We start from the raw sequence: 13,675 nt of genomic DNA on the forward strand, positions 1-13,675 counted from the left end.
AAATGTGCACCGTTTATGAGTTATTTACTTTAGTAGTAGCCAATGACATCACCAGTGCATGTGCACTGCGCTTTCAACGGACAGCATGCTGTCAGGTGTGCTGAGGCCGTATCTCCCATGCGTATGCATTGGAGTGACATCACTGTGGCTAAGCCATTCAAATGGCCAAAGTCCACAAACCCAGAAGGTAGACATGGTGAAGATGAAGGCTCTGTCATCGCTGATAGTAGCGATGCATACTAGCACATTGTGACATTTTCCTGGAGATGGTTTTTCTTTTGCCTCTTTACTAACTCTATAATGACTCCCGAACTTGCAACAACCTGTTGTAGGCTTAAAGATTTTAGATTTTATAGCATATATCATAAGCAGTGTAAGAGTTTGATCAGCTGAATGAAATACTGTTAATAATGAATCAATCATATAACCTATGCAGTTTTGCCAGGATTTTTTTGGTGAAGTTGAACTAACCTTCTAAGGCAAATATTTAGCTTTTTCCTGCATGGGCAATACATAGGCTTGCTTTAGGGAATTAAAGCGTTGCTTGCACTATGTTTTTTGTTTTCGAATTTGAAGCTTAAACTTTATTCTAGTTTAGTACATTTATTGTTATGCTCTTTTCCTGCAGCGCCTTATCCGTCAAAGCTACTTTGCTTCTGTTTCATACCTGGACAGTCTGGTTGGAAAGTTGCTGAATACAGTGGAAAATCTTGGGCTGTCCAATGACACCATCATTGTGTTTACCTCTGATCATGGTACCTATGAGCAGATATTTTTGATTGCTCATTGATATGTAACTTATTTATAATGATTTTTATACTCTCAGGGTGGTCCTTAGGAGAACATGGTGAATGGGCAAAGTACAGCAATTTTGATGTGGCTACTCGAGTTCCACTGATGTTTTATGTCCCGGGCATGACTCACAGAGGCCAACCGCAGCAGAACATATTTACATACATTGATCCTCTGAACCATGAACTAGAGAGAAGCATTCCAGGTAATATAATAATCCTTACACATTTTTTTTCTTTGCATTGTGATCTGCTTAAAATATATGTCATGGCAAAATTGGCGGGGAGGGGTGCAGTAAATCTCTTCAATACATGCACATTTCTGCATGTTTTATCTCTTGAAAAATACTAAAAGTACAGATAAATAACCTTCTGTATGAGTTGACAAGACAGTGCCTCTGCTGTACTGAAATCCTACCAGCATCGTTATTCCTGTCTGCTGGACTGCAGTACTCTGCCTATCCTTTCTGTCTTAGCTGAACATGCAACTCATTTTCCAGAAAAACAATGCTGCTGCCTTGACTCCTAAATAGCCTGACCACACACTGTCTGTCAGGAAAAAGCTCTTGTGGTTCGAGGGGTATGTCTAAATCAATAGGAACTAATCACCCAGTAAATGCCCTTGCAAAAAATTTACAAGCTTGGTGATGTGACAGGAAATACGAAAAGTTGCATTTAGTTAACAGGAACTAGGTACATGCAAGGGCACATTTCAAATGGGAAAAGTGAGAATTGATGGTAAATTCGGATAATGCCTGGAAATACTGTACAGCATAACTGCACCCTTAGTGCAGTTGCACTTATGTTGAAGGAGGGTATGTGATCAAGGGGACATGGGTGATGGACAGTGATGGTGGGACCATGGATGGAGGATAGTGTTGGTTGGGACATGGATGGCGGACAGTGATGGTGGGGACATGGATGGTAGACAGTCAGGGTGGGGACATGGATGGCGGACAGTAATGGTGGGGACAGAATGGCGGACAGTGATGATGGACACAGAATGGCACACAGTGATGGTGGGGACAGAATGGCGCACAGTGATGGTGGGGACAGAATTGCATACAGTGATGGTGGGGTCAGAATGGCGGACAATGATGATGGGGACAGAATGGCGGACAGGGATGGTGGGGACAAGGATGGCGGACAGTAATGGTGGGGACAGAATGGCGGACAGTGATGATGGACACAAAATGGCGCACAGTGATGGTGGGGACAGAATGGCGGACAACGATTGTGGGAACAGAGTGGTGGACAGTGTTGGTGGGGACAGAATGGCAGACAGTGATGGTGGGGACAGAATGATAACACAGTGATGACGTGGGATGTGATGTCAGTCTGTGCATAACGGACACGTATGAAAACTGAGGTAAACTGATGTCTCTGCATGGGAAATTTGCAGTTTTTCCATCAGTTTTCATGCAGGTATGGTGTGAAAGAGGCCTAAAACAAACAAATCTTTAGTGAAAATAAAATCACCCTTGTGCCACCACCTTTAACACAAGAAAATCTCCAGACCGCCATGACCCCCTATTTAACCACTTGCCGCCTGCCCTATAGGCAATTGACCGCTGCAAAGTGGTTTCAAAATCCTGACCGGACGTCATATGACGTGATCAGGATTTTGAGCCGCTGCGCACCACCGGGGGCGCGCACCACCGGGGGCGCGCATCGCGGCGATCGTTGTTACGAGGTGTCAGTCTGACACCCGGCAACTACGATCTCGGTAAAGAGTCTCCAACAGAGACTCTTTAGCATGTGATCAGCCGTGTCCAATCACGGCTGATCACAGTGTAAATAGGAAAAGCTGGTGATCGGCTTTTCCTCACTCGCGTCTGTCAGACGCGAGTAGAGGAGAGCCGATCGGCTGCTCCTCTGACAGGGGGGGGGGGGGTCTGTGCTGATCGATTATCAGCGCAGCCCCCCCGAGAGTGCCCACACTGGACCGCCAGGGACGCCACCAGACCACCAGGGATGCCCAGCACAAGGTAATTCTCCCTAGACCACCAGGGATGCCAGTCAGTGCCCACAATGGATGCCAATCAGTGCCCACAATGGGCATCACTGATTGGCATGCATTATTGTTTGGCACTGATTGGCATCCATTAGTACAGTATAACATAATACAATGCCGCCTATCAGTGCCCACCTGTGCCGCCTATCAGTGCCCATCCGTGCCACCTATCAGTGCCCATCCATGCCCATCTGTGCCGCCTATCCATGCCCATCTGTGCCGCCTATCCATGCCCATCTGTGCCGCCCATCCATGCCAATCCGTGCCAGCTATCAGTGCCAATTTGTGCCACCAATCAGTGCCCATCCATGCCACCCATCAGTGCCCATCAGTGCCGCCTATCAGTGCCACATATCAGTTTTCATCAATGCCACCTCATCGGTGCCACTTCATTGGTGCCCATCAGTGCCGCTTTATCAGTGCCCATCAGTGTAGCCCCATCAGTGCCCATCAGTGAAGGAGAAAACGTACTTATTTACAAAGTTTTGAAACTGAAACAAAAAAAAACATTTTTTTCAAAATTTTCGGTATTTTTTTATTTGTTTAGCAAAAAATAAAAACCGTAGAGGTGATCAAATACCACCAAAAGAAAGCTCTATTTGTGGGAAAAAATGATAAAAATTTCATTTGGGTACAGTGTAGCATGACCGCGCAATTGTCATTCAAATTGCAACAGCGCAGAAAGCTCAAAATTGGTCTGGGCAGGAAGGTGTTTAAGTGCCCTGTATTGAAGTGGTTAATATGTGTCATGTAGCGCTTTTCCCCTTTAAAGGAGGGGAACCCTAGACCGGCCGCTTTTATATCCTCCAAAAGGACTAATTATGCCAATTAAGATGTTAGCCAAAAAGGAAAAAGAACTTACATAGTGTAAAATCCTCACTTTATTGTAAATTGGCAATTAAAATCCTACAAGTGCTTACTTACAGTAAAATGCACTAAGGGTTTCAGTATGCAAACACGCAAACCATCAGCTTCACCACTGCTACCAATCTGCAGCACTAGTCCTCCGCTCGATTCACAGTGCCGAATGCTGCCGAACTCCGTTCCCTGTGACGTTACGGCGCACGGGAGCGGAGAACGGCGGCAAATTCAAAAAAGTAAAAACACACACAGTACTGTAATCTTACAGATTACAGTACTGTATTAAAAAATACACACCCCTTTGTCCCTAGTGGTCTGTGCAGTGCCCTGCATGCACTTTTATATTATAAATACTGTTTTTTCTGCCTGAAATTTGGAGATTGTCCATAGCAACCAAAAAGTGTCCCCTTTTCAGTGTTTTAGGATTTGATTACATTATTGAATAATTTTTATTATTCTTTATTATATTATAAACTTTATCATACCCGGGATGTCTGCTAGATTCTGGTTTGAACAGATTTAAGAGAGTTATACCTTAGAATTACAGGACTACAAAATAAAATGCCAAATTTCCATGCAAAATAATTGTACCGCTTTCAGCACCTAAATCCAGACTGAATCATACCGCCAGGGAGGTTAATGTCTAAACCGTTGGCAACAAAAGTGAATAAACCCTTAAGTGAAAATGTTCAAATTGGTACCAATTAGCCATTTTCCCTCCCCAATGTCATGTGACTTGTTAGTGTTACAAGGTCTCAGGTGTGAATGGGGAGCAAATGTGTTAAATTTGGTGTGATCACTTTCACTTTCACATACTGATCACTGGAAGTTCAACATGGCACCTCATGGCAAAGAACTCTCTGAGGATCTGAAAAAAAGAAATGTTGCTCTACATAAAGATGTCCAGTGTTTCTCAAATCCAGTCCTCAGGCCCCCCCAACAGGTCATGTTTTCAGGATTTCCCTCAGATGAAACGGCTGTGGTAATTGCTAAGGCAGTGAAACTGATCAAATCACCTGTGAAAAATAATGGAAAACCTGAAAACATGACCTGTTGGGGGGGCCTGAGGACTGGATTTGAGAAACACTGGTCTAGTCTATAAGAAGATTGCCAAGACTCTGAAACTGAGCTGCAGCAAAGTGGCCAAGACCATACAGAAGTTTAAAAGGACATGTTCCACTCGGAACAGGCTTTGCATGGTCGACCAAAGAAGATGAGTGCACGTGCTCAGCGGTGTCTTTGGGAAATAGAGGTATGAGTGCTGCCAGCATTTCTGCAGAGGTTGAAGGGGTGGGGGGAGGGGGTAGTCAGCCTGTCAGTGCTCAGACCATATGCCCCACAGTGCATAAAATTGGTCTGCATGGCTGTCATCGCAGAAGGAAGCCTCTTCTAAAAATGATGCACAAGAAAGCCTGCAAATAGTTTGCTTAAGACAAGCAGACTAAGGACATGGATTACTGGAACCATGTCCTGTGGTCTGATGAGACCAAGATAAACTTATTTGGTTCACATGGTGTCAAGTGTGTGTGGTGGCAACCAGGTGAGGAGTACAAAGACAAGTGTGTTTCTTAGACCCCTTTCACACCAGGGCGTTTTGCAGGCGCTATAGCGTTAGAAATAGCGCCTGCAATCCGCCCTAAAGAAGCTGCACCATTGTCTGTAGTGTGAAAGCCCGAGGGCTTTCACACTACAGTGGTGCGCTGGCAGGATGTCAGGGAAGTCCTGCTAGCAGCTTCCAAAATGTGGGACATGTTTGTGATGTCATTACTTCTTAATTGCACCCCAATTACGATGCAGTTATGCCGAGATAAATCGTGCTTTAATCGCAAAAGGTAAAGCTTGTCGCTCCAAAAGTAGCAGGAGTTCCTTTTGGGTGACAGCATTGCATGTTGCTATTTGCAGCGATTGCAGTGTGATCTATCACAGCTAAATCGCATCGTGATTGGGGTGCCATTAAGAAGTAATGGCATCACAAACTCGTCCCACATTTTGCCACAATTTGGAATCGCAGGTAGAACTGTGACGATTCCACCAGCAATTTTGCCCATGATTCAAATCGCCTAGGTGTGCATGGAGCCTAAAGCTGACCAAGAAGCTGTAATGGTAATTCAGGAATTAACAAGGATCTCACTGACTATCAGAGGTGTGTGTATCACAAAAATGGCCTCCCAATATTACAACTACTATTATTTTTCTCAGATAAAACAGTAAACCTATATTAATTCAACCGCATATTTAGCTATTCACTTATATTTCCAAATCAGTTATAACACTCCCCAATACTGAAATGTGCTTATTGGAAATAACTTAATTTTATTTATATTTGTATTTATTTATTTATTTATTTTATAGAAAATGTCAAGGAGGATCCTGTAGAGTTAGTTTCACTCTTTTCAACCATTGCTGATCTTGCTCAGCTTCCTCCACTATCAGAGTGTCCAGTTCCTTCATTCCACATAGAAATTTGCACTGAAGGACAAAGTTTGTCTCCATACTTCATCACTTCACAGGACAGAAGAGGAAATGATGAAACAGTTGCTTACAGCTCCTACCCCAGACCCTCGGATACTCCTCAGTGGGATTCAGACTTGCCTAATCTTAAAGACATTACAATTATGGGATATTCCATGAGAACACCTGACTATAGATTTACTGCATGGGTTGGATATAATCCAACTACATTTGAAGCCAATTTTACAGACATTCATGCACAGGAGTTCTATTTTGTTGAAACCGATCCTAATCAAGACAATAACTTGTTTAACAGTTCCATTCAGTCTAATCTGCTTACAAAACTTTTTGAGAACCTGAAAATTAGACGTTCATTCAACTGAATGTGTCTATTTAAAATCTGTAAAATCAATTTTTCTGCAATTTCCATAAAATACAATTTTTGATTATTTATTTCCATTTTCATATTTGTATTTTTAATAAAGTACTGTTACACAATTAATAAGCAAGTTGTGATATTTTACTCATCAGAAGTACACCAACCTCTAGCAGGTCTCATTTGCCTCACATAAAGTGGATGTAAACCCTCAGCTATACCCAGTGAAGTGAAAAACCTCATATGATACACAGGGATGAAACAAATCTCCCAACATAAGTTTTACATGTATACCTGCTTTATCCAGCTTTCTATATTCTGTATATGTTTCAGCAGTGGGAGGGCAGTCTGGTCATACACTGTGTGAGAGCTGATTGCAGGAAAGGCACACACCCCCTCCACATAGACAGAGGAACAAAGAAACCTTCAGAGCTGTGCTGTGAATATACAAGCTCTCTGCTTATCTGTCTCTAAGTTACCTCCCCAACACAAATTTTCAGCTGCTTTTATCTCCTGTGTCAGAGAGCTTGTCAGAAGTTATCATGCTGATAACAGAGGAACAGAGCAGCAGAAAGACACAGGACTTAGGGCTTTGGAGAGAGATAAGTTAACACTACAGATAGGTGTGCCCAGGTCAGATTTCATGAATGGGGTTTATATCTACTTTAATTTGCATTTTTAATAGTTAGATGCTACTTGTCCAGCAGTTCAAGTGTAATCTAAGAAATGTCAGCTTTGTGTAAATGCTGGTCAAAATAAATTACAAATCTACCAAAATGAATGAAAATATCAACAGTAAAGCTAGGTAAATGCAGAGCAAATGCAAATTACCCTGTGGGCCATACATATAAATATAAGGCCCACTGGGTAATTTGCATTTGCTCTGTATTTACCCATCTTAACTGTTGATATTTTTATTCATGTTGGTAGATTTGTGTTGTGTAATTATTGAGATTAGACTTCACCTATAAAACCGCAGGAGTGAGACTTCAAGGCACGATTGCTGAACTTCGGCTTATACTCGAGTCATCGCCGTCTGCCTGCCCGATCAGCGTGTCGAGCAGACAGACAGCGGCCATTCTACTATTCAAAAGCCGCGCCTCCGTCTGTGATAGGCGGAACACTCAATTTCCCAGCAGTCAGTGGTCCGCCTATCACGGACATCCGCTCATCCTCATACTACGGACGAGGATGAGAGGATGTCCGTGATAGGCGGAACACAGACTGCTGGGAAATTGAGTGTTCCGCCTATCACAGACGGAGGCGCGGCTTTTGAACAGTGTAATGGCCGCCGAGGCGCCGACGAAGAGCGGCGATCCTGGCATGGCAGAAGGACGGAGGCTCGGGACGGGACGGAGGCTCGGGACGGAGGCTCGGGACACAGGTAGGCTGGACACACAAGGCTGCACGGACACACACACAGGGATGGATGGACACACACACAGGCATGGATGGACACACACACAGGCATGGATGGACACACACACAGGCATGGATGGACACACACACAGGCATGGATGGACACACACAAAGGCATGGATGGACACACAGGGATGGATGGACACACACACAGGGATGGATGGACACACACACAGGGATGGATGGACACACACACAGGGATGGATGGACACACAGGGATGGACGGACACACAGGGATGGACGGACACACAGGGATGGACAGGCATGTCTCACCCTCGGCTTATACACGAGTCAATAAGTTTCCTAGTTTTTTGGGGGTAAATTGGGGGCCTCGGCTTATATTCGGGTCGGCCTATACTCGAGTATATACGGTAGTAAGGACTGTACCCTTAATAATATGATGGAACAGTTGCAGATGACTTGCAATGATCTGTTCAAAATCTGTTGTGAAGTGTGTGATGCTAACAGCTCATCGTTCATTAAGGGCAGGTTCACATCAAAATTGCACAGGAATGCTGTGCGTTCCTGTGCGATTCCTGTGTGATTTTCAGCCCATTCTCTTGAATGGTGCCAGTAGAGCATACACCACTTGCACCAAATCATATGGTACTGTGGTTCAATGTGACCTGGTGTTGCTCTTGCTATCTGCATTTGAGGTGTCATTAACAATGTATTAGCACCTGCAGCAACGCATGTAACGTGCCTTTCCAGCACCGCATTCTGGTGTGAATCCGCCCCTAGTAAAAGACGCAATAGAAAAATTGTGATATTTATACATTTATTTAGGGTTGGTATGAGGGGGATTACTATGAAAATAGTGTTGCATTAAAGTTAACCTGTCATGAGAATAATACATTGGGGGGGCGGAGCCGGCGCGCGCGGAGCATGGTCGCATAGGAAGAGGGCTCCCGGCGGACCGAGACATCCAGCGGCTAACAAAGCGACATAGGGCAGATATTTACACTGCATTCGGTGCCCTCTTTCTTGTACTACATCGGAGGATGTCGCGGCGGAGGAAATCAGGGAAACATCCCGGTAAGATGACGGATTTTTATCCACACTCCGGCCGCTCTTTATCCCAAGATGGCGCCGATGATACACGCAGCCTCTCAGACATGCAGCCGAGCAGGACAGAGGAAGAGAAAGGTAGCGACCATAAACAGAAGGGCAAGACCAGACCTCTGACTGTTAACTCCAGGCCTTCCTCTAGTGCAAATAGCCCGGTGAAATCTAGACCCAGACTCTCCGACGAGGCTACGGAAGGGGGACAAAAGGAGGCCCAGGCTGCGTTAGATGACACGCTGGAATTTCAGGACGCCATAGCGTCCTTCCCCACTAACAACCTGCCAGTCATGGACTCTACGTTGAAGGACATGCTGCTATCCTTAAGAAGTGCTATTCACACTGACATGTTACATTTGATGTCCCAATGCAAATCGGCGGTGACTGTGGTCAGCGACCGGGTTTCACACATAGAGCACAAGATGGGGGAATTCACGGATACATTCAATAGCATGGTGGATGCCCACAACGACCATGATGACGATATCACCTGGCTTAAAGACAAAGTGGCGGACCTGGAAGACCGATCCAGGAGAAACAACGTTAAAATAAGAGGCATTCCTGAATCGGTCCAACCCCAAGAATTAACGGCATATTTTACCAAAGTTTTGACAGAACTATTGCCAGATCTTCCGTTGGAAGATTTAATAATCGATCGGATTCACCGCCTCCCGAAACCGCAGCACATCCCTGCCAAGCTACCTAGAGATGCAATAGCCAGGATACATTTCTATCGGGTTAAAGAAAGGATGCTTCAAGCTATCCGACATTTGGATGATCCCCCGAAATGTCTACAAGGCTTGTCCTTCTTCCCAGACCTTTCGGCTCATACGATGAAAAGAAGACGTAACCTGATGACCATTACGAAGCCTTTAAGAAACCACAATATCCCCTATCGTTGGAACCACCCTGCCACTTTGGTTATTCGTAGAGACGATCGGGATTACCGAATCAACACATTGGAGGAAGGTCTACGTCTACTGGAGAAATGGAAGATCCTCGTTTCGGACGAAGCGAGCCCTAGAAGCCGCCAGGGTTCCCCTTCATCGGAGAAATGAGTTTCAATCCTCTCTCTTTGCACTGTTGCAATGCCCTTTATTTTTTAACACTTAACTAGTGCCTTCGTTCGCAATTTTATTGGCGACTTCATTTTTTTGACTTTTGATTTTGTGGACGTTCAAATTTCTTTATTTTTCACTTTTTTTTTTTCATTTATTTTTCACTTTTTGTTTAAACCTCTCCCCAGGTTATTCACTAATACAATTGTCACCAGCAGACAATTTTGACTCTGTTTTGAAAAATATCCATTTCTCTGGTATTTTACGACATACTGTTTAACTGCATAGGTTAGTTGAAATTTTTGAACTTCCATACAGGCAAATACCCCACGGTAAAGTACGGTGTTTATTCTAGTAGTATAGAATTGGAACTCCCATTATTCTGCTATAATGTCCTTTAAAATTTCATGTTTGAATGTGAATGGCCTTAACACACCTAGCAAGCGGCATATGCTGTGGAGGACAGCACATTCCTTGAAATGTGACGTCCTTTGTTTACAGGAGACACATCTCAAGGACACTACTCATCCTATGCTAAATCACAAGCAATATCCCCACGTCTATTTAGCCAATGCTTCGAAAAAAAAGAGAGGTGTGGCGATATTGCTTAAAAATACGGTAGCATTCAAACCTATTTCTCACCACTGTGATAGTGCTGGCAGATATATAATTTTGATTGGTGAAATTAATAACGTGACCTACACGTTGGTCAATACATATGTCCCAAACTCCAGACAAGTTTCTTTTTTAAACAAATTATGGAAAAAAATTCAGAAGGTCAAATTGGGCCACCTAATTTTGTGTGGCGACCTGAATACTGTTATGGATTCTCATATGGATACGGCAAACGCTTCGGTCACATCATATCGCAGACCAACCTTGCCTAATTTCTCCCGTTCCACTGGGTTATATGATGTTTGGAGATGCCAGCACTCCACAGCACTCCACAGAAAAAGATTTTTCATATTTTTCGCGAGCCCATCTATCATACTCAAGAATTGACTTGTTTCTGGTAGATAAATTCCTGCTGCAGCGTATTTCAATGTCTGATATAGGGCATATAGAATGGTCAGATCATGCTCCGGTATCAATCACAATAGGTAGAAATATCTGTTCGACTCGTGCTAATAGATGGAGAAATGACACACAGCTGTTCAGAGTCCCAGACATTGCTAAAGGTATATCTAAGTCAATTGAAGAATTTTTTAATATTAATGATAATGGAGAAGCAGATCCATTCGTGGTTTGGAATGCCCATAAGGCATTCATGAGGGGCTATCTGTTAAAAGAGAGTGTGAAGTTGAAAAGGTCAAGGAGGCAGCACATGGACAACCTCTTGAAAGACATATCTGATTTGGAAATTGCAAACAAACAAAAACCATCACTATCACTCAGTAATAAACTGACGGAGGCAAGGAATGAATTGCGAGCCCTACTTGTAGCCCAATATTCATATTCTGAAAGCAAATCAATATACCCATGGGAACAAGGCGGGTAAGCTATTAGCAACCCAACTTAAAGAGAGAATGGTTAAACAAAAACTTCCCTTTATACATCATCCTGATTCCGGAGTAAAATTAACTAACCCTAAAGATATTGCGGATGCTTTCAGCTTCTACTACAATAGTTTATACAATTTGAAAGAAGACACTAATACTCCCCAACCCACTCCAGATATCATCAATGACTTCTTGGAGAAAATTAATCTTCCAACTGTTCCACAAGCTGACCTCGAGATTTTAAATGCCCCATTCTCAACTCTGGAGATACAAAAAACGATATCTAGCCTTCCAATCAACAAAGCACCTGGTCCAGACGGTTTTTCAGCAGAGTATTATAGATCCTTTGCTGAGTCTTTGATTCCTAGAATGCAGGGGATGTTCCATGCTGCTGCCTCCTCAGCCTCATTCCCAGAGGAAATGCTGCAAGCCACAATCATTATGCTTCCAAAACCGGGAAAGGAACCGGACAGGCCACAGAACTTTAGGCCCATCTCACTTTTGAATGTGGACCTGAAGGTGTACGCCAAACTGTTGGCGAACAGGATTGCAAGATTGCTTCCCTCCCTGATACAACAAGACCAAGTAGGTTTTGTGGCAGGCAGACAGGCAACTGACGCTACAAGGAGGGTTTTGAATCTGATCCACTCGGCGTCCGGGGGCGGGAGTGCGACTGTGCTCCTGTCCCTGGACGCCGAAAAAGCTTTCGATCGTGTCCACTGGGGGTACCTCTCGGCGGTCCTTTCGAAATTTGGATTTAAAGGTCCGGTTCTCTCCGCCATTTCGGCTCTATACTCGAAACCATCAGCGCATGTTTTTACTGAAGGCATGTTCTCAGAACAGTTTTGCATCACAAATGGAACACGACAGGGGTGTCCGTTATCACCCTTAATTTTTGCATTACTGATGGAGCCGCTGGCGGAGAGAATTCGGACCCACCCTAAAATACAAGGCATTCGGATTGGAAGCTCTAGACATGTGATTTCATTATTCGCAGATGATGTGATTCTATCAGTTGAAGATCCAGCAAGATCATTATATGCTATTCACGACATATTGACCGAATTCAACCACATCTCCTATTATAAGATAAATGCTTCAAAGTCCAACGTCCTGAATCTAGGAGTAGACAAGATAACTCAAGAGCCAATTCGAAGTAAGACGCCATATCCCTGGACGGATGGGGCAATACAATATTTGGGAATCAAGGTGTCCAAATCCATATCTCAACTATACACTCTTAACTTTGAACCCATGATAGGAGAACTAGAAAAAGAAGTAAATAGACTAAGGAAATTTTATTTAACCTGGTCAGGGAGATTAGCGGCCTATAAAATGTTCTTACTCCCTAAACTGCTATATTTGTTTAGGGCGCTCCCCATACGGTTACCTTCAGCCTACTACCGTAGGCTACAAGGCCAATTAGCCAACTTTATTTGGGCAGGGAAAAAAGCAAGGTGCAAATTTTCCACTGTGACTAAACACACTAAGGCTGGGGGAATGGGTGTACCGAACCTCAAAGACTATCACGTTGCAGCCATTATAGATCAGCTTCGATTCTGGTTCCAATCCTCTGAAACAAAACATTGGTGTAGCTGCGAACAAAATCAAGTAACCCGAGGATCTCTAAAAGAAATAATCTACGCCACAACTATAGGTGACCTAAAATTACAATTTCAACATCCTACGATAGCCGCAACAATTCAGGCATGGAACTCTTTTATGTATAATAGAGATGTGACAATTAAACATAGAACTATTCCCATCCCTTTGTCGACATTATCGCTTTTTACTACTGACTTAAACCTAAAATCTTGGTCAGATAATGGTGTTTCTCATATACATGATTTAATGGACGGCTCGCAAGTAAAGTCCTTCAACGCTCTCCAGTCCCAATTCTCCTTACCCGCGACTGAATTTCTGACTTATGCCAGATTGGCGAGTATAGTTCCTAAATTGGGGAAATATCATCTTGAAATTCCAGAATTTGTGTGGGAAATGTGGCAGTCGGAGTTTGGTCGCGGGAGAGGAATCACAAGATTGTACAGTATCATTGGGTGCAAGTCAAGTTTTGAAGTGTTACCCCCATTATTTAAATGGGAGAAGGACTTAAACATTAGGATCACACGTACAATGGATATCGG

General features: G+C 43.7%; 1 protein-coding gene across 3 annotated transcripts in view; it reads left to right on the plus strand.

Moving 5' to 3' along the window:
- IDS (iduronate 2-sulfatase) overlaps window positions 1-6,622 on the plus strand; it is a 66,880-nt gene extending 60,258 nt beyond the window's left edge. For all 3 annotated transcript variants that reach the window (XM_077487449.1, XM_077487535.1, XM_077487369.1), the window contains 3 exons: window positions 629-755; window positions 827-997; window positions 6,019-6,622. In XM_077487449.1, coding sequence (XP_077343575.1) covers window positions 629-755; window positions 827-997; window positions 6,019-6,500 — 780 coding nt within the window. In that variant the 3' untranslated portion in view covers window positions 6,501-6,622. The remainder of the gene's footprint in view (window positions 1-628; window positions 756-826; window positions 998-6,018) is intronic.
- The last annotated feature ends 7,053 nt before the right edge of the window (window positions 6,623-13,675 follow it).

This window comes from Lithobates pipiens, unplaced genomic scaffold (assembly GCF_037356315.1).
Source record: "Lithobates pipiens isolate NorthernLeopardFrog02 unplaced genomic scaffold, aLitPip1_a1.2 Scaffold_1, whole genome shotgun sequence".
Lineage (NCBI taxonomy): Eukaryota > Metazoa > Chordata > Amphibia > Anura > Ranidae > Lithobates > Lithobates pipiens.